The sequence below is a fragment of the Halictus rubicundus genome, chromosome 4 (assembly GCF_050948215.1).
Source record: "Halictus rubicundus isolate RS-2024b chromosome 4, iyHalRubi1_principal, whole genome shotgun sequence".
In the NCBI taxonomy this organism is placed as follows: Eukaryota; Metazoa; Arthropoda; class Insecta; order Hymenoptera; family Halictidae; genus Halictus; species Halictus rubicundus.
Genome location: NC_135152.1, coordinates 7,280,207 through 7,302,555, shown reverse-complemented (window position 1 = coordinate 7,302,555; position 22,349 = coordinate 7,280,207). Strand labels below are relative to the sequence as shown.

The 22,349-nt window shown below is 41.4% G+C and overlaps 1 protein-coding gene and 1 long non-coding RNA gene across 5 annotated transcripts in view; one reads left to right on the top strand and one right to left on the bottom strand.

The window, feature by feature from the left end:
* Positions 1–688: 688 nt before the first annotated feature.
* On the top strand, positions 689–7,667 carry LOC143353296 (uncharacterized). Its single transcript, XR_013082107.1, has 2 exons — positions 689–827; positions 1,891–7,667. It is a non-coding gene; the product is annotated as an uncharacterized LOC143353296 (long non-coding RNA).
* LOC143353291 (very long chain fatty acid elongase AAEL008004) overlaps positions 7,508–22,349 on the bottom strand; it is a 52,324-nt gene continuing 37,482 nt past the window's right edge. For 2 of the 4 annotated variants that reach the window (XM_076786490.1, XM_076786491.1), the window contains exons 3-8: positions 15,977–16,167; positions 15,077–15,157; positions 12,958–13,041; positions 10,576–10,632; positions 10,369–10,474; positions 7,508–8,728 (exon numbers count right to left, since the gene is read on the bottom strand). In XM_076786490.1, coding sequence (XP_076642605.1) covers positions 8,235–8,728; positions 10,369–10,474; positions 10,576–10,632; positions 12,958–13,041; positions 15,077–15,157; positions 15,977–16,167 — 1,013 coding nt within the window. In that variant the 3' untranslated portion in view covers positions 7,508–8,234. The remainder of the gene's footprint in view (positions 8,729–10,368; positions 10,475–10,575; positions 10,633–12,957; positions 13,042–15,076; positions 15,158–15,976; positions 16,168–22,349) is intronic. The other 2 variants (XM_076786492.1, XM_076786493.1) reach the window with 2 other exon arrangements.

Below are 22,349 nucleotides of genomic sequence, written 5' to 3'. Positions count from 1 at the left end.
CCAACAGCGTTTGTGTTCGAATGCGTACCAAATTTGAATAGTTTGTTTTCGAAGAATTTATATCGAAAATGTATGCAGTTGTACAAGTCTACCCGCTGCTACATTTGAAATATTCCTTTAAATAAAATTCGCACGAAATTCATTCTTATTACCGCAATAATGTAACGACTAATCTCATCCGTATTTATATATACAACATCTGTACTTTTTAATTTCTTATGTGAAAATACGGCACACATTTTTTAGTAAAATATTAACAAATGAATCAATGTTCATAAAATATTTTTCAAAATGTATACTTGTAGATTTTTGTGACTGTACACGCGCATATATTCGGTTGAAAACAATTAGTCATCGAAAATCGTGATTAATCGATTGATAAAATTCGATTGTTTACTACAAACATCAGAATAGCAATTGTAGAGTAATTTGTAATCAAACCTTTCAGTATAATTGTAAAATCCTTGATTGCATCAAATATTGCCCGACTTTGTCACCAAATAAAATCCAATTAGAAAAAATAACAACGCGACGAAAAAATGTAGTGTCCTTTTTTTCCTACGTTGTCAAGGTATGCATTTTAATGAAACAACGTGAACGTGCATAAAGATCCGCTACTAGCTTTTCCTACTTGCATAAAGATTACAATGTCTATGGTGCATCTCCAGATCGATTAAGAGGTACATTTCCTGCACGCTATAGTTGATAACGATTGCAGAAATAGCTACAGACGTTTGTGACGGCTCTAATCTTTTTGATTAGTTGTATTCAAGCAAAGCCGGAATGTTTATTACCTTATTGAAAGTCAGTAATGACCGTTATTACAGGTAAGTCGGTCGCGGTAGGTGACTCTCGGCAATTTCAGGTTGCTGCGGAACTATATATTGTGCGACAGTGGTTCTCAACCTCGACATGGCAGACACGATGTTTTACGACCTCGTCCTCAACATTTATATTACGATTTTTTATGAAAATTTTGAACGTTGGACTAGTTCTCGCAGACTGGAACGGTTAAAAACTGTACACTTTATAAATACCGAGGCGTTGATGCACGCGAAGTGCATTGTTCAGCACGTTTATTGATCGTACGAATATTTGACATTACGTCGATTCAAATATTGCGTTGTATCGATTGAGGACAATTGTTTCTGTATTTATAGAATTGACAACACGTCCTGCATACCAAAGACATGGAAATGCACTCGCAACGAAATCGATGCATTTCGTTTGCCATCCGAGAAAAATATCGTACAATTATTTAAATAGGTAGACGGACGTGTCGCATAGTACCATTGAGTTGCTGTATTTTTAGGGTTTTCTATTGACTATTTGAGCACTGCTAATCATCAGGAAGCGACACCGTTTATGCTTGCACGATAATTATGATTAGTTTAACATCCTGTTACAAGGGTCTTCGTTGTTCACACTTCAGTTTGTGCATAATCTCCGGTTAATTTATTTAGATCTTGCAATTTTATTATCTTGTTTCTTTTGTATCTTATCGGACACGCAACTGCCCAGTTCCGTTTTGGTTGTTAAATAACACTTGTAGAAATTAATATCGCATTACTATGTGCACATAAATTACCATTTTTTCGTATATTCCATACCCTGACACACTTTACTGACATTTATACCTTTCCAAATTGATATCGAACATGAACATATAACGAAGCATAAAAGTACAAGGAGGATAAATATTGCTATTTTAAAAGATTTATCTGAAGGAAAACAAAGAACAGGGTGGATGAAACAATAGGCAATGAAAATGCTACTGAAAGATAATATAGTCGTTTGAGTCACGCATCCTCCCCTCTAATCTCTTATCGAGTCTAAAATAATATTGAATAATAAGTTGATCGGAACGTATTGTAATGGAATTGTTTACAGAGGACTATCTTGGCCGACAGACTCCTAGAGACGGCAGTTGATGATTCAACTTGATAATTCTGAAATGAATAATTATTTCTATGACTATTAGTCATTCGACGAAAATAGGAAAAGTAGCGACGCGGAAATGGGTTCTACAGGAACGGCATCAAAACAATCTTATTGTTACAGTTTGTCTCTGACAAAGAGGGAAGATATTTCTCGACTTTGCTAGCGTCCTCTTATCAGCCAGTTCTCCAAGAGGATACAGCATAACAATGAACCTCGACAGTTTCTGAGAATTTAATTAACAGTCCAATTGAATTGGACAGGCACTGCGGAGTCCTTTTGAAAACCTAACCTAAAAACGAGCTAAGTCTTTTCAAATCGGCAGTACATTAAATTAACATTTAATTGTAATATTTGTATTGGTCGAAATTCGATTGTAATTACATTGTAATCGTAGTTATTGCATTGTAAATAGTGTTAATAGCAAATTTTTAACAATTCCAGTTTACTGGTATCGATACTGTTAGCAGATCAGATGTAAAAATTGATAATAAAGCTACTACTCGTTCCAAAGTACTGTGTTTCCCATTGTTATTACTTTTCCTTCAGTTCCTGACATTTCTCAGCGAATCGTGACATAATATTCAAGATTACCGATGTAAACATTCATGACTCGAGACATTCCTACTTCTAGCGACGCCCTGCGGCGATCTAAGGAACTTGATCGATCACCGCTTGATCTATAACTGCGCAAGTCAAGTTCTATTCAAATTAATTTTTTGTAATTGTTCAACATACTTTATTCAACCAGTCCCATTTATCAATTTCTTTAAGATACATTTCAAAATTTGAATTGTTAAAATGGTGTAACGACGAAATTCATACCCTGGATCAGAGTAGACCCGACCATTGTTGTCCGAGGGTTCAAACGAAAGCACACAATTCCGCGAGAATGATCGAACCATCGGTTTTTCTTAACAACTCTTTATTCATAATAATATCTAGATGTAGATTCGTATATAAATTATCATTATGCGCACGACACTCTCTCCAACTTCCATTCGCCTAACTCCGCCGGGGAACGCGGCACAATGATCGGTTACCTCGGGTCCTCATCATTAGCTTACTCTCCTTGCGATAGTACAAAACTAAACCTACCTATGTACAAGGTGTACGAAACGTGCAAAGCGAACGAAACACCAAGTGGACGTTTTGTACGCGTCGATCGTGTCGTCACGCTAGATCGAACATACTTTCTCAGGGGGTTTTCGGGGCTGGGAAGTGGGCCGGGGATGATCCAGCGATCGTGATCGCGCCCCGAACGTTTCAACGATTGTATATAATATATATGTATAATATGTATATATAGATAGACATTAACAATTATTGGTTCGTGTCTGCTGTTTAGGCGATCTCTACGAGAACACGTGAGCAAGTATCGTTACTGGACTGCGGATCTTTATGCAGAATGAAAATTACAATTGCCAAGCAGAAATTCTGTATCATTTTAACACTTGAGCTACTTTTATTAGTTCTTTAAGAATTAAAGATAATTTCTTCTTGAGGATTTCTTCATAAATCTTTCAACAATGCCATAGTTTATGTAAATTCTTGTTTAACAGGAAATTGTTGAGCTTCTTAAGAGATAGCCCAGTGGTTACAAAAGCCTACTGATAGGCTTCCAGTAGCAAAAGCGTTCGGAATAATTTACATTCTCGAATAATATTAATTTTCTCAATGGATGAAGTTCCTCTAACTCGTTTTCGTCGGAAACGCATAAGGCCCGCAGTCCGGTTATTACAATTAGACTTAGCACGCTAATTTTGGACACAAAGACGACGATGATTCTTCGCGCGAATGATCTACATCACAGATCTCTCCGGTTTCACGAGCGTTCGGTCTAGAAAAATAGAATGAACAGCGCTCGTCCTTCTGAATTTCGCTGCTGGAGAAAAATAGAAATGCTCGCGGACGATTTCCCTAAAGTCTAACAAATAATTTCAGCATCATCAACAATAACAACAACAAACAACCATGGTTCTGAACACTCTCGACGATTTAGCACTGTTGTGGATCAGGTTCTCCGGTCTCTTGGAAACCGGGAGTCCCGGTCGAATAGATCTTTGACGATCCAGAGTGTCCGACGACGATTCTCGGGGCCGAATCTTATTACCTAGATCGCGGAGACGTCGGTGACCTTGAGGGCGACCTTAAGGTGACCCAAAATGGCCGTTCGGTAAGTATCATGGGAAATTGGGTGGTCCTCGAGATATTATCGTCCGGACATCCGGATGTTAAGGCACATCGGGTGACTCGCAAGGCACATTACAGGAATCGAACACTCGGTTCTCGAAGACGTAACACGTTTCCTCGGGTTTGTGCGATTCGTACAATAATGTCGGCTGAGAGCCAATCAGCGAGAAGCTTCGAAACGGGCTGCACCATTATCTGAACGAAATAATCGACGCTGGATAAAGTACAAATTTTGAAAATAATATTTCAAGAGTATCGTTCAATAAGAAATTTATATTGAATTTAATTTACAGAAATGTCGCGAAAGATATAGATAGTTTTAGCAAAAGAGTCGAATATCGATGATATTAAGACAAGCCTTGATCTTGTACTGTTTTGATGGTACTTCTAGATATACCATGATTCTTTGATTTAGATTGTTCGCCAGGAGGTAGAATCTTTTGCAAGGCCTAAAACATTTCGTTTAATTGAACTACCGCCCTACAAAGGGTCGAACCGCCGATTGTCGGTACAGATCCGTTTCTGTCGCCCTCGAACAACGATAGGTCGAAGCGTAAACGTCGCAATTTGGTGCATCATTCTACATCTACGTTTATCTATACATTATTAATTAAATCGTTAGGTCGTTCTTATTACCGATTAGTAAAAAACCGCATACTTTGTACAACCTTCCCATCAAATTGAACTCCAATGTTTCCCTTTCATTTTATTTCTCTCACTCTCTGTCTCTCTCACTTCCGGTTTCAACTGGCAGGGGAAAATCGCCATCCCGGAGACTCAAAGGACTACAAAACTATCAATTTCTTTTGCTGTTCAAATTCATACCGCGCAGTGTTAATCCGCCCTTAAAAATTCAGTCATTTTGAATTCACCTAATTCTGCTTTACCTTCCAAATTATGTTACCAAAATATTCCGAAAAAGATGACATGTGCCTATTGGACACCACTGGTTATGATACAACGCTATACAGGATTTCTAAGAATTAGAAGAGCTATTTCTCTCACTAAACATTTCACACGGCTCTCATCAAAGCAACCAAATATTCAGGGATTAATTTTAACCATTTGAACAGCATTAATTTGCACAGCAAACGAGAACTGCATAATGTATATCTATGTATGCCCTATATATCCCCAAAGTTTCACAGTTATCTAAAGTTCTGGGTTGGAGATATAGCCCTGCCAGTCGCTGTGGTTCGAGCATACCGAAACAGGGCGAATTATATTATGTATGTACAATGCTTCGAGCACCTCCCTAAACATCGGAATCCGTTCTGCCATCCGTTCTATCGCCTGGCCATCACTCCTGAGGGCAAATCGTAGCTTGGAACAACGTCGGACCCGTCCCTCAAGCTCCCGAAAGCACAGAAAAATCTCTCAAACTCTGGGAAATCCCTAGAGAGCTCGGCGGAAAAGCCCAGAGAGTTTGCGAAAGTTTGATGGAAACCTGGAGCTTGTGCAAGCTCTATGGAGCAGCTAGGTTTTTTGAAAAGCTTGCGAAAGCTCGGTGGACTCTAGGGGTACCCACAAGGGCTTGTGGGATTCTCTAGGAGCTTTCGTAAGGTCTACGGAACGTCTACAGCTTTCAAGAACTCAAACACTCCTTAAAGAGCTTGCAAAAGCTCCGTGGACTCTGGGCGTGCTCGCGAGGGTTTGTGGCGTTTTGTAGGAGCTTGCGAAAGCTCGTCGGAACCGTCGATAATTGTTTTAGACGGGAAATACCTCGGTTCCCGAAGTCGACGAACTTAGCTTGTGCTAAGGTCCGGTTTCCGCTTTACGTAACCCGCTCGAGGAAAGCGTAGTGAGTGGGTACACTCGCGAGTGTACACCGGTACGGACTGTCGAATTAAGGTCGTTGTTTCTCGATCGAGCGAATATCATAGGAGGGGACTCCGAGGGATCGACGACGAGCCCCCGGTCCTAGACCCACGAAAAAACGAGATCTTCCCGAATTGCGTAACGAGATAACGGACCGCGGCATTGTTGCGTAAACCCGATCCGAAGGTTCCGCCGTTAACGCGCTTATATAATTCCTTGTTTTTATATAATCTATGAGCGGCCGCCACCGAGGAAGCTGATGACGGACAAAAACGCCTCGGCCGCGTTTCAAAATTATATAAACCGTAAAAATCCCATCAGACAATGCTCGGTTCTAATGAGAAAGCAACGATTTGAAAGACGGGGGAGGAGATCTTAGTCAATTCCGCGAGCGGAAACGATTTTCACTGTGGTCGATTAGAGATTAACTTCTCCTCCCACGAATCGAGAATTTCCTTTTCTAAGATTCGATGGTACAGCGTTGAGAAGGGCGGGTCGACGCGGGTATGCGATAGCGACAGGGTCCCTTACACCTCGTTTGAATTACTTCACCGACACGATTTCGTCAAGCTCGAGCTTTGATGACAATATTTACTCACCGACAATGTTCGCTTAACAATATTTACTTCTAGCACGTATAGTAATTGTTTTTATTTAGCCGATGACAATGTAGGTATATATACATGTATTCGTTTTCACGTGTAAAAAATTACAGTGCAAATGATATTGCAAGTGTATTAGGTCGTCCTCTAAGTCGCCTCCTTCTTTTGCGCTAACTGTATGTTTAAAATAAAGATACAATCAAATTTAATCGTTAAAGTGTTTGTCACCAGTTTCAAGGATAGCCTTTGCTACCTAGCAATCAACATTTTCGTTCTGTTTTTAAATATTTTGCCTTCGCCTTTTTAAATTTATGCAATATAACTATTTTATTTTTACAGTAGGAAATTTTAGTCTGATGTTTCAGTAAAAATATTGTTCCTACGAAATATGAACGTTTATGTACAACAAATGTGACAAGAGAAACAATACGACTATAGGACGACCTAATAGTTATTGTCACTATTCACAATTTCATTTTATTAACATTATTCATAACGTATACTAATCATTGTACGCAGTAGAATATTAACATCTAATTTATATTAACATAACATCTGATTTATAAATATTTAAACGTGTCGGTGATTAAATATTATTAAGTTCGATGTCGATGAAATAATTGTCAGTGTGGCAGGGCTTGAAATGGTTCCGAACGGTTTAACGCTATATTACAAAGGTTCAATAATTGAAACAGTTTCGGAGAAGCTTTATCCTAAATGATTGTCATAAAGACTCGATAATTTCATTTTCTTAGTCAGTTGTCTGTTCTAAAATCGATTTATTTTCTGCATTCAAATTTATTCCGAGCTTCCAGTGTTTATCAAAGAAGTCAGACATCATAAATGAGATTCTACTGATTCGTTTAAGTATACAAAACGACACAAGAGACATTTATTAACTTCCCATCCAGAATAATTTAGTCTATATGAATGTGAGAAATATGTAGCTGCTAAAATAACATGTATATACATTTCCTTTTATTTCTTTTTATAACGATTTTGTAAAAAATATATACAATAACGCAAAAATCCACCTAGATACCATTTGAGAACCGATTTACGGATTGCATGTATTTATGATAAAAATGGTTGCCATTTTACCGAGTACAAAGGCCAGAGGAATAAATCAAAGAAAGAAATTCCTGAGTAGCTCCTGCTTCTTGCAACCGATGCAGATCATTTTGATTATTGGATCAGTGCAAAAGACCTAACATTATCGCATAAAGTTCCGTAGATCCTCCACGACCGTTTCAACGATTAAAATTCGTAACAGTTTTCAAGCCCCGTAGCTCGCCAAGAGCGACACAGGCGACACAGGCGACACAGGCGACACAGTCCTCTGAGCGTTCTCTATCTTGCTATCTATCTACCTAACAATCTACCTATCTACCTATCCTAGCTTACCTATCTAACTATCTATCTATCTGTCTGTCTCTCCTTCGGCGGACTCGCGGAGCAATTTTGTACTCTCTCCGACTTGTTCTTCTCTCGCGGTGAGGTTCCCTGATGCATAATCGTTGCCTTTCGTTTTTTTCCGTTTTTTTTTTATATTGTACACGGCGTTCTCGATGGCCAGAGGATCGGGAGCGTAAAAGAGCGAAGCTCGGACGCGACTCGGAGGATCGATGGATAGGGGGGCGAGATGATTCGATGACGGTCTGACGACGTGGCCGAGGGACCCGGTCACTCGGTCGTCGTGTACGATTTTCGCAGGTTCAGCTCGGAGGCTGCCAGGCTGTCGCCTTTCACGTAATAGTCGGCCGCGTCCCTTCTTCCGGAAGTGGACGGGCCCGTTGTCGATGATGTCGTCGTCGAGGAGCCGTTCGCTATAACGTTGTTGCTCTGCTGAGCGTCTTTCGCAGCCGCACCGTTCATCATCATCCGCTTTTTCTTCTGCTGGTAGCTCTGCTGGTAGAACTCGTTGAACAGGAAGAAGAACATGGTCGCGTGAAGACCGATCCACCAGACGAACGCCTTCGGGTAGTTGCAGTCGATGAACAGCAGCTGGAACGCGTGGATCATAACCGCAATGAACTGGATCATCTGGAACACCGTCAGGTACTTCTTCCACCACAGGTATGGCTGCACGCGGGGACCCATAGCCGCCAACAGGTAATACGTGTACATCACGATGTGCACGAACGTGTTCAGCAGACCGAAGAACGTCGAGTGACCGCCTGAAACACCCAGTTCACCTTGTTAGTTTAATCGATGAATCGGCTTTCGCCTTTCAGGTACGTCTTTCGGACCAGTTAACTGTTTTGCTCAGAACGCGCACTTGCTTAACTATTTTTAATTGCGCCGCGCACTCTGTTAAATTTCACTCAACAACAAACGTAAATTCATTTCTACGAGTATACCCGACATAAACAGTTAACAGGTCAACGATAATTTTGTCCGATGCCCTCCCCCTTCGAGGAAATGATTGTTCTGGTTTTTTGGATCAGTGTTTGATGTGCTTTTCCGACGATCGTTTCTTGCTATTCTTATTTTGCATAAAGATTCATAATCTCCTAACGATCGATGATCTAACGGAGAAGATACAGAGAAGACCAGCACCAAGGACCCCGGCAGGAACGGGGCGACGTTAACGAGAGGAAAACCGTAATCTTTTCGCAGCGTATTTCCAATCGAGTTGGGCTCGCGACAGGATCAGCATCGAACGTGTTCCCGGCGCAACGCTCAAGGACATGCTCAGGAAATGTATCTAACGAGAGACCGCTGCAAGTGGTTATTAATAAAAAGAACGAGGTTTCTCGTTGAAGAAAGTTGCAGCTGGGCTTCGCGTGCCGTGGGAGTTGCAAAACTTGCAGGCGGTTAAATGTCTATTCATTCGAAGCTGTTGCTTCTTTCTTCGTCCGTTTCCCTTGGGAATCTGAGAAAAATTAATCACACCGGTCCGGGACAGGTTTCCGTGGGGGTACAGGCCACGAATTAGGCGTTGACCGACCCAAAACCACGTGCCCGAGCGTTTCATAGAGTAAAACGACCGAATGACACGAATTCCGGCGGAAAGTTGTGAAACTAGACTGATCTGTACACTGCCGATCGCCTGCTATCCGTGAGAGTAGATAGAGAATTTGTAAATCATTTTCTCGCATGTTCTTTTCCCTCGCAACACCATTTTCGAAGCTGAACCAACACTTTCGTTCAAATCTTTCAGTGCAGCTAAATTTGTAACTTCGGAGTCCCGTAAAAGGCTTGAGTTAGGGGAGAGCTGCCGAAAATCATTCTCAACTAGCACCATCAATGACACTGTTTAAGCATTTGGCTAATGTTCCGAAAATCGGCCAAATCCGATTGAGCTGAAATTTGGTGAACGGGTTCATTTGGCATTAAAAACATGCTTCCCAAAAGGATATTTGGCGGCTCGAAAAATTGTTTTATCATGCTAATATCATTTCCTACCTTATTGGGTACTCACGACAACAAATTCTGCACTTTTTACACAAATTTTGACAAAATTCGTCGGTAAGGAAGAAAATGATATGATACAAATTTTTTTCCAGTCGCCAAAAATCCTTTTGGGAAGCATGTTGTCAATGCAAAATCAACCTGTTTACCAAATTTCTGCTCAATCGGATTTGACCGACTTTCGGAAGTTTAGCCGAGCATTTTTTTCAGAATTTTTACGTCTGAACTAGACTTAAAATCGCATGTAACGATTGTATGTCTGCAGCAACTGCTCGATTACACGTCGAACATGAAATGAGAGAAGCTTGAAGTGCAAAGGGTTGAAGAGAATTGGTGCTGTAAATGAATCGTTAACGTTTTAGATAATTTCGTGAAGAATCGTTGGAAGGTATTGTCCACGTACCTGGTGTGAATTTAACGCCGAACCACACAGACATTGGCATGCAACCGTGGTGGATCACGTGCAGCGTCGACACGTGGTCATTCTTCTTCCTCAGCACGAAGAAGATCTACAAAGGCGAGCGAACAATGCGAGATCTTAGATAAATCCTCGGCTAAAGAAGATCGAGACGATACCGTCCCCGTTCGGAGCAGGCTTCCGACTACTCACCGTGTCCATGAACTCCGTGAATTTCGAAAAGTAATACCACCAAGAAGCGTGCACCATCTGTATTTTGCAAAACATCGATTAGGTCATTCTGTCCCGAGCCGCTCTTGATCGCTCCGATTGTGCCGACTCAGACGAATCTTCGTAGCTCATCGTACATTTAAAATTCAACAACGAAGTCACCTCAAAATGACCTCGAACCTTTTTACCGTTATACGTTCTTCAAAAATAGACTTGTCAATTTATGGGGAACTGTTCTGCATTATTTTCGATTTGTTAAAATGATAAAAAAAAAAAAAAGAAATTATGTAGCTTCTGTATCTTGTAATGAATACAATTTTTATTTTGCAGAAAGATCCGCAAACTAATTATAACAGTCGCGCAAAATCCAAATAAATGCAAATAAATCAAACACAGTTTCATCTCCCAAACTAATTAAATAAAATAATAATGTCGATGTTCCGAAGATTCACCCTGAGTGATTGTAAAAGTAGAATGTAGAAGGCAACTGTGTAATATAGGTCTACATGAATAATTTTCTAAATAATTTTTCTAGCGTGTAACTGAAGTGTAATATTCTGTGTAAGTGGCGAGTGTAGCTTGTCGTCGTGTGGTTCGTGTCTGCATTTAAAATTTTGTTCCCTCCTTTTTTCTTTTGTTTTGTTGTTGTTTCCGTGCTGTGTTCGTAAATGGACGTGTTAATTGCATCAAGCGGCTGTTTTCAATTATGTTAGATTGCTCGAGTAACTACTGTCGTCTCCAAACCCTACTTGGAGACTTAGCTCTAAAGAGATCCGGTGAAAATTGCTCTAACAGAATACAAAGAGAGAAGAGAAACAGAAGATCTAAATACTACTGTACTGTACCCGTTATACTTAAGTCGTTTTACTTTCGAAATATTCAATTGACACAGAAATCCTTTCGTTTATATCGCAATCGCAATTCTGTCTCGAAAATAAAAAATTGTTATACATAGATTGCAAACGTGGTGCACAATAATAATTTATTTTCAAGATAAAATTTAGACGAAGACAAAGTGAAGAATTTTTTTGTCAACTGAATAGGGTAAGGGACACAATTATTGTAGGGGTGCCAATTATTGTGCCTATATTAATTATACGTAAGTTTAAAACATAATGAATATTAAAAAAGAGATATTACATTTTTTTTCATTAAAATCAGTTAATATATATGTTATATATCTCTTCCTTAATATTCATTATGCTTTGAGAATAAGTATAATTAATATAGGCACAGTAATTGGCACCCCCACAGTAATTTGGTCACTTATCCTGGTACTTCTGTTATTAGGCAAACCCTTCCAAGACTAATGAGGTTAAAACACGCGGGGTTTACAATTACAAAAACCCGCTGGGACAATTACTTTGGCTTTACAACCCATCTTCAAAGCACAATCAATTCTTCTATTCCAATTATACATACAAATTCCCACAAAAATCGTTCTGCTCTTTGTTAAATGAGAGGTCAGAAAAGTGTGAGTTAAGGGGGAAAACTGTATAAAGTGTTTCACAAAAATCCAAGACCCCGTTCAATTTTACAAAACGATCTAATCTATCGGGCTGAACCAAGCATAATCTCTACAGTACATTCAACGATAAAAAATTCGTCGAACCTACATTATCAATCAAAACTAGACACAATAGATTTACTCAACCAGTCACGTCATTATTCTCATCTCGTGCTCATTCAGCAATTCTTTAGCCCAATAGAAAAGACTATGAAAAAGACAAATTGTCTTCTGCGACTCTAATTGTAATCTCAAAATTGCAAAACGCTCTGTACAGTTCCTCGACGGTATTCAACTCGATACCATAGTTAACAGAATGTGTGGCGAATGTCTGGTTTAGTGCAGGCATGTCCAAGCTGCGGCAAGAGCAAAAATCATGAGCTCAGGGGCTACAGAACGGTCCAGAGCCTCGGAAAAGTGGGGGGAACGCGAGTAAGAGTAATACTCGCAGCTTCCCCCACCACGGAGCTCGGGATCCTCGCAAGGCGTGGCTGGTGCGTCACGTGAGCCTTGGAGGGTGTGGCCAGCTCCTCGCGTGGCCCCTGAGCCAGCTCCCTGGCCAGAACTGGCTCTTGGAGCTGCTCCGGAACGTAGTGAGCCGAACCGAGCTGATTTGGGACCGGCAGACGAAAGATATAGACCACGTAGGCTTTCTAGCTTGTACTTAAGTTGATTGAAGTCGCTAAATTTGGTATTCCCTTCAATTTGATTCAGGTTTTATAGTCTGATCTTTCATTTCTCGGTCAGAATTTATAGTTTTTCGGTTAGATTGTTACGGAGGTTTTGGACAAGCGCCAGCTTGGACCTGCTGGGTTTAGTGTATGTTTCCAGTGTTAATGGGGCAATGTGTCACCCACCCTTAGTACATCGGGGCGATCGCTGTAGTCTACTGGTTGGCACCTTAGAGAATACTCGCCAGTCAGCCATCCGGACATTCCTATCTGCAACCACAACCGCCCAGAGGCCATTCTCCAATCAGTGAAAAAGAAATAAACGAATGAGACAGAGGAAGACATAGAAACAGAAAGATATAGTGACAGTCAGAGTGATAGAGAGTGAAAGAGAGGAGAAAGAGGGGACGCCGTGTGCACTGGGGGGAAGAAAAGCCGGGCTACATAGTGATAGAGCTATGCATGCCGGTGCATAGTGTTCTCGGTCGCAGTCGAACAATGAAGGTCGATCCTTCGTCGGCGGCCAGCGTGTTCCTCTATTTTCGCTTACGTTACTTACTGTTCGCTTTCTCGAACACGATCTCGTGCATTCACTTTCGAACTGAAAATACGCCAATTACATCAGACTGTTGAATTTCGACTTTTTTGTTTTTGTTTCGGAGTTGTTGCTCCTCCGGAACACCTGGTGAATTTTTCCCCAACCATCGCGCGAGGATAGGACGCAATGATGCAAGCAGAGACAAAAGCTGGTGGCAGATTAAGAGACTGAAGCAGTACTCGAAGGACACGGGCGAAGTCTTTCGTTCGAAACGAGCTTTTGAATATTTCCGACGATTTTTTGGGACGAGCTTTCTTGGCTTTAGGTGGTGAACGATTTGGGTCTTTGTTTCGAAAGGATTCTACGGAGCTTGAAGAATCTCGTGCGTGATTTTTGGCTTGATTCCTTGACTTGGTTTTTGCAGAAGCTTGTGTAACTTTAATTAACTGTTTACGTAAGAAGACGTCTCGGAAGCGTGTTTCGTATAACATTGTTCACGTAAGATATTGTTTAATAGTAACGGTAACGGCGTAATAGTAAAAGGAGGCCCGCAAAATGGCATTGCGAAATCGCATTTTCGCGCGCGAGATTCTTCGGTGCTAGCCCGAACGCGGGCCCCTTGACAAATAAAATGTCAGCGCAACTGGTTGCAAGAGAAGAGGCCTCCGAATGCCTGAATGGAGGATTATTTGACCATTCGCGACTCGAGGAGAGTTTCGAATGCCCGCCCGGTTCCATCTCGGTACAATAGATGCAATCGCACGATTAAACAACTCTGAAAGCGTGAAAGCGTTTTAGCACGTTTTACTCCTCCTCCGACAGATTTCTCCGTTATATCCTCCCCTTCAGTGTCCGCCGTCGACAAAAGCATCAACAACAGCGTTATAATAGCGTGGTACCTCTCAACCTCTACGCGTCCACGTCCAAGCTAGGAATGGTTCTGTCGTTCGGCCGAATTAGGTATCAACGCTCGCCAATTAGGGGATCTCTGATGGTGCACAACAGGAATCCCATCTAATGCAATTTTACGTTCTCGGCGGCGACGTATACAGACGCACACCCGGCCGTCCAGAAGTCGCCTAACGTGGATGACGAAACTGGAGAAACCGCGAGAGCAGGGGACATGATTGCCAGTTCTGCTGACTGGTTGGACGCATCGTTTCAGTTTTGTGATTTATCGATGCTTTCGGATGAAAATGTGGAAACTGGTTTTGATCATCATGATCGTCGGATACTTGATCCGTCGAATTACGACATAGGCGCAGAACGATGATTGATTTCGCTGATCTTTCCTCGTGCCAGTTCCTGGCGAGTACTTTCTTAACACCGTGGGGCGATTGAGATTTTGTAAAAGTGAAAATTGGAACGTTTGAATATTCTGATATTAGATGATATCTTGCGGGAAATTCAATTTTCACGGGAACCGGAAGTGGACTGAGAATTTTATGCATTATAAAAATGCTCTATCGGCAGGATTTGAACGCCGCCTGACAAAGTTATATAAATTGTTTGATGTTATTAACAGAAAATATTAGAGGTCGTTCCTAATGTGGAAAATGCTCAAAAAATTCTCTAGAAAAGAATTGACGAATAGTCGGTTATTTTCCATCATCATCCACGTTTACCAACGCTTTAGGAGACTCCATAAACGTACAGAGCGTACAAATATTCGTGCGTGAAAAAAATAATGAGACGTTGAAAAATTGGTTGATTCGGTCTCGTTGTTGTCCAGCTGTGGAAGAGATTGCGAATATACACGGTACTTACCCTGATCGCTGTGGGATTGTTGCTATAGTCCACCGGCTGGCAACGGAAACTATACTGGCCCCACCATCCGCCCATCAGGCACTGTTTGTTGGTTTCGGAAAATTAACCTTTTATCACGCTCTTCCTAAGCATCGAATGCTGGCCCGAACGAGCTCGAAACCGGTTGCGAATTATTCTAAACGGTCACTCGACGTGCGCGCACACTCGCACACCTACGCGCGGACTTTTTAGCTTTCGCTGTTTTATAAACATGTTTCTGGCCTGTTCTTGGCCGCTAAAGCTGCTGTCGTCGACTGGAATTCCATCGGTGCATACCGATGTAAAATATTGTTAATACACAGGGCAGAATATTGTTAATCGTTTAGTAGATCGTTTTCCGCGAGAATGAGAATACTAAAGAATCGAACAGCTGGCACCGAAAGATGCATGGCAAAAAATTTAGAAAAATACTTTCGAAAGATCTTTCTCAGAATAAACCAGTCACAGAACGCAATTTTCCACGGACCATATAGTTCCCAGTTCGACTCGTAGCAAGTCGGCAGCTTCGATCGCCAGGTAAGTCACGTGTAAAGGTGTCGTTACCGCAAATACTAATCGCCCGACGTCATAGTTCGCGGAGCTGCACCTTGCAATCGCAACCTGTTCATCCACGCGGTTTCGAGCTCGACCGGACGTTCGACGGGTTCGCAGGTATCGTTGTTTGTCGTGCACGTAAAAGTTTATGGCAGCTGTTACGCAGTCTCTTTAACGCATGCAACTCTGCCGAATTTCGTCACCTGGATGTGTACGACTCAGATGACTCTCATCCGATGGAAATATATTCGTGCACGTGCTTGGACGGAAGGATAGAACGGGATAAGCGAGACAGAGATTCTTTCTCTGATGGAGAGACTTTGTTACCTCGTAGAACAGCCACGCGGAGAAGACCATCTGGAACATGTTGTAGACTATCAACGCGTTCTTCAGTTGGAACGGCTTCCTGTTTTCCATGAATTTCGGGCCCACCACCTTCACGAAGTACACGTACGACAGGCAGATGAACAACGTTGGGAACGGGGAGCTCATCATGAACCAGTTCGTTGTCCTTTGATCTGAAATGGTGATTTTAATTAGTGGAATGTTTGGCTCAGGCCTGGGTTCGTTGAAGAATTTTTTTGAATTTCTTTTCGACATTTAACATTGTCTTCTTTGTGCACAATAGTAGCTTGCAATGAACATAAAATTCTTTTCAATTTGTTACGCCACTAACGGTGAAATGGATTTAAAATGTTCAGGTGGAGAAAATACCGTAAGGCCGCCATATTGGAATTAGTAGGGCGACATCTTGTAGCGTAATTCTCGAGAAAAAAAACTGTTTACTACTTAATAATAACGTTCTTAATAATGATTTAGAACGGATAAGAAATTCTTCAACTGACGAATCATTCATTGAACCTTGGATCCATCCTTCAAATGCCCCGGAAAATCCCAAAGAGTGTAAAAAAACGCGTCTTCCACCGAAACCAAAATGGCGTCCGTAATCCACGTGACTCGGTTAATCAAACAATAGGGGCAGGAGATTCCGTGGATAAAGTTTGTAGGTCGATGGGCTCGAAATGCCAGAGGTCACAGCGTCCACTTGGTGCTAGCCGACAGGTAAAAGTGTAACAACCTCGACCTTGAGGTTGTGACGAGCCGGGGATCCTTCCTCACCCTTCCCGGCCTTCGGAGGGTCAATCAACTATATCGCGTCATCGCATTAAAACCAGTTGTGCGGAGTCCGTTTCATTAAATCCTCTCCATCTGGTTTGAACGTCCGCGAGCGACCTTGCGTGGCGCTTTTGGGAATCGAGGTCGAATTGATCCTCTCGATCGATCATTCTCATTCGTCATGGTCGATTCCATTGGAGTCGGTTTCTTCCACTGGCTCTTCGGCGTTCATCGACCCGTCGAAGAAAACCTTTCCATTGATCGGTTCGATGATTTGGCGACCTTGGACGACTTAGATCCGGACCTTGAACCTCCTGTTGTGTCTTCAGCATCTTTCGGGCCTATTGAGTAAGTGAGGATCGATAGAAAAGAGAGAGACATTCTAGAACTTCTGTCATAAAGAACAATCTTTAGAAACTTCTTCGTGGGTACAATAGACTCGGACACCTTTCATTTTGCATAAAAATCCGTCTATTAAGTAAAGACTTCCGCAGACGTTTATTAAGCTACAACCTTTCATTTAGTTCTCTGGGATTTTTAGGAAGAGTGAAATGTGGACTATTAACCAGTTTATAGGCGATAAACTGAACTGATACTTTTCTAAAACGTTTTTACAGAAGAGAAGGTCAGTCGAGATTTATGTCTTTCACGAAGAGCTTCCAAGGACCACGACGAATGCGCTATAAATTGCGCGAGAAGTTGCTCAAGGTCTCTCTTCCTCCACAGAATTATCATTTAAACATCGAATTAAAGCTGGGAGATTCAACATCCGTTGCAGTCGAGTCTCCAGATTTATATCTTCATTAACAGCTTCCGGATGACCCGCAATGCCATAAGAATTGTTCGATGCCTTTCCTTCGTTTGTGAATAATTTATTCGGGAACTCTAGCTTCGAACCGAGTAGAATATCATCTGTAATCGAGTAGGTTCAGCATCCAAAAATTATTATATTCTGCCATCGTTCAATCTTTCATTTTTCCAATTCGACAGTGAGGAAAGACGCAAGTTGCCAAGGACAGTTGCATTTTTCAATTCGAAGTTTCTAGTAAGTGAGGTGGCTAACCTTTCTACCATCTTCAAAATAGTAGTTTGCAATGAACGTAAAATTCTTTCCACTTTGTTACGTTATTAACAGTGAAACGTCATTAAAATTATGAGGTGGTGAAGATACCGTAAGGCCGCCATATTGAAATTCGAGCAACGAAACTCTACAGAGTAATCTTCTAAAGAAAACAGGTCCCTTTGCAATAATAAAGTTTTTCGCAGTCTTCGCTTAACGCTTCACGTTCGGCCTTGAGGCGTCTTCATCAAGGTCTCCGGGGTCCCGAAGGCCCGTTAAACTACGCCAAAAGGAACATTATGAAAAATCATCAAGTTTCAGTGAAAAAAAAATGTCAAACTGTCATCGGTTTCTCTTCCTTGCTGCTTCCTCGAAACCCGGTTCGGTCGCGTGCATTGAATTATTCATTCCCCTATGCAACGACGCCGGTGTGCGCGGCAGCGACGAGTGACGTTCGCCTAACTGCCACACGATTCTCCTGCTACGACCACCCCGCGGCCTTTATGCTTGTGCGCTCATCGAAGTCTCCGGCGCAGCGCGATCCGGATCGGCGAGATTATTCTGCTCGATCGTTCCTCGAGGACACAATGCAGCTAGTATTATCCCTGGCTCACTCGGAATCGAACAACCATAAGCTTGGATTCATTTGACGGCTTGAAGCCTCTACTTCGCAGAGCAGTCTTCGTTTTCCTCTACGATATTCTTACATGATGTAGCAAATGGAAAACCGGAGACCCATTTTTTCTAAAAAATGTCGCAAGTTCAAACGTCTCAAGAAAGTTTGAAAAATTTTTTTCGAAAACAAGACTACCATGGATTTGAAGCTTGAAGCCTCCTCTTTACAACGACTGCTTAAAAATCAATGTACAATTTTTTTTCACCGTTTTATTCGAGAAAAACGAGGAACAAGTTCGGTCGTGGTTGGCGATACACGTCTCGTTCGAAGCTCGATAAAACGTCTAAAAACAAAATCGTACATCGATTTTTAAAACTTTGTTGTAAAGAGGAAGCTTGAATCTTTAAATCTGTGGTGGTTTCGGTCGGTAACAAAATTTTTGAAGGTTTTTGAAAACGTTCGAATCTGCAGAATTTTTTAGGAAAAGTGGGCCTCCGGTTTCTCGCTGGCTAGATCATAAAAAAATTTTAGAGGAGAATGAACAATGGGTTGGCGAAGGTAGAGGCTCCAAGCTTTAAAATGAGACTAAATTTATTGTCGTACGATCATTTTTTACGAAATTGTCACGGTTTAAATGCAGGAAATTTTTCAAAGGTGTTTAGTGTTCAAACACTTTTTGTTGATCCACCGTAGATCAAACCTTACGTAAGGATCAACGATCTTCGCGCAAGGATCACGAAGAAACTCCACCCTTCACGACACGAACAACACTTTTTGCACAATTATTTAAAACAGAGTTACGCGTCATTCTCATGCAATTTCATATTAATGAGCATTCGTCTCAGTGTATTTACCGATCTGTCGTTATGTTGTGACGGAGTAGCAATAAAGTACGTTGATGAGGCGCCCGTCGCGGAACTTCTTGTAAAGTTAATTGTTCCTGCTTATGTTAAGTATTAGCGAACGTAAATGACCAATTAAATTCTACTGTAACGCTATGAAGACATGTAATTAACGTTTAATTTCATTGACAGTAGTTGATTGCTGTTAACTTTGATCAACGAGTTCAGGAAAAAGTTTCGGTGATTTAACGTTGCTGTTAATAATCGTACATTTCATATGCAACACAAGCTGATGCAACTCTGTCATCTCTCCGATCGATCGATTAGGTCTCTTTTTCAGCTGTTTAACGTTGTCCGGATTCCAATGAAACACGATTTCGCGTAGAAATCTGCGATTACGACAGCCTTGCGCAAATCCCTACTCCAGAGAAATCCCCGGTTCGCGTACCAAAATCCAAGAAATGGCGGAGAATTCGCAACAAGACTACATCTACCAATTGGCAAATCGAATTCCGCGCGTTTCGAGCGGACCTGATAATGATTACCGGAGAATTTGATCCTTTAGCAGAATTCTTTAGCAACCTCGTCTACTTTCGCCGGACACGTTGTATCGTTATATTTCAAACACATTTTTTCTAAATCGAATCACATTCTTTACGGTACGAATACAAGTTGTCAATTAATCTAACGCGAAAGTGGCCCTGAAGTTAGATTTTTCAAAATGTCCAAATAGAAAGAACAGGTTAGTTAGTTTGGATTCTGTGGGGCCGATCGAGCGATTAATCAGACGGTTGCGAAAAAGTATGCAAATCGAGTAACACCAAAATTGCAGCGACGGGCTATCTTTCTTGTTAATTAATTCAGTGACCGAGTCCTGGGGAGACCGCATTAAATTTTCGTTAAGTGTGCCATCAATTAATCTCCGGAGGTGGCCGCATGATTTAAACGAACGAGCAGATCCATAGTTCGTTGAGCATGATCAAAGTGAGGCTCGATTTTGAATTCTCATCTTCGACTTTAATATGAATTTTTAGACGACGTTTATGATGTAAATTTTTTCGGATTTTTCTTCTTGTACGAAAAGACTCGAAATTATTTTAGCAAATATGTAGATAATATCGTGCAAGTAAAATCACGTACAATACAATGTTTGGTTAAACTTCACCTTCTGGGACCAAAAATTTTGCACTTTTTTTATACAGTCCTGTAGATTATGACGAGAAAATTCCAAAAATGCAAGTTTCAGCGTGAGGAATTCATTGGTTCGAAAGTTATGCGCGTGTAAAGCGATTTCAAACGTTTTTGTCAGCTAAGGGGGCCGCCATGTCGATAACGAAAATTTCCTCTCCATTCCCCCCACGCTCATTGAACGATGTCTCAGTACATACCAATATGGCGGCGCCCATACCTGTCAAAAACGCTTAAAATCGCTGAACTTTAAACACGCATAACTTTTGAACCGGTGAATTCCTCATATTAAAACTTGCATTTTTGGAAATTTCTCGTCAAAATCTACAGGATTGTATAAAACAAGTGCAGACTTTTTGGTCCCAGAAAGTGAAGTTTAGCGCAATGTTTACCTTTAATTACGCAAAAGCGTACAATTGTTAGTTATGCAAGTAGTACTGCAACTTGTTCTAACACTTATTTGCAACGCAGCTCACGTCCGCCATTCATGGTACAAATGAATCGCGTGATGTGTAATATAGTTATTACACCATTTAGGAATCGTTTATCGTACCTCGAGGATTCAAGATCCAGCTTCCTGGCAATTCACGAAACTATATTTAATCATCTTATTATCGTGTATCGTTAGCCTATCGTGTACCGGTACAAAAATACAGTTAAAAAATGAATTGGTCGTTCGCTTCGTTATGTTCGTAGACCATAATCGTGCTCGAGGCATCGCTGACGCGGCTCGTAAAAACGAATTGTAAGCGCAAATCTGTTTGCGTGTCTGTAATTATTGACATTTCTTGTCGCCAACTTCCCTGTGTTCCTTTATACTTTTCGATACGACGCGAGAAACACAGATACAGTTCTTTTTTCTTTTTTTGCTCCTCCTTGCACGCGCAATTAACGACGGATAGTTATTGCAAATTAATTTTCCATCGATCACGGTACGTCTACTACGGAGGTCGGTTGAATTTTTTGCGGGGAAAATTCAAATGGTTTTATTAGTTTTCCGCGGGCAAGGGTCCAGTCGATATTTAACGCTTGCGTCAGCTGTTAGCGGCGGCCCAAGACGAATATGCAATCGCAATTTACATGGTTTCGGTCCATTAGACCTCCGTTTCTTCGCGGAAAAATCGTCTCGGGGATCTTCGTAATTGACCGAGGCACTTTTTATCCTGCACAATGACGCTGTGAACGTCGTAGATCGTGTTTCCTCGAGGACTTATGGCGTCTGTTAGTAAAGCGCCGCAAAGTAAACGTTCGAGATGCACTTTCCGTAGATGCACGCCGCGGACTGCAGAATTTTATGCAAAACAAAATGCTTGTACATTGTTTGTTTACGACGAATCGGAGTCCGATAGAAGTTTACCTCTTCCGTTCATAATTTTAATTGTTGGAAAATACCGTGGCCACTTAATTTCTTTTAATGTTCTTAGTTGAAGACGTGCTTTTTGTGAAGTACGCGCAAAACATCGTAGACAATATTATCTATCATGTAGACCGCATAGGGCAAGGGACCCAATTACTGTGAGGGTGCCAATTACTGTACCTATGTTAATTATAATCATTCTTAAAGCATAATGAATATTAAAAGAAGAGATAAAGAGAGGTATTAGAGATATTAAATTTCTCTCATTGAAATTAGTTAATATTAAACGTTTATATTTAAACGTATTAGCGAATTTCTCAGACCGTGCCGATGCATTGTGGCCAGAATACCGAAAAGGGAAAAAAATCAGCGAATGGAGAGAGACTTTCCTGTGGTCTCATAATGAGCTCCCGTCTAGTCACCAGATCGTCGCAGCGATTACTTGTCAGTGGTCAAGAGACCCGTTCATGGGATCCGGTTAGGGGGTTGACTCCCCGTGAAGGACGAAGGGAAAGTCGCAG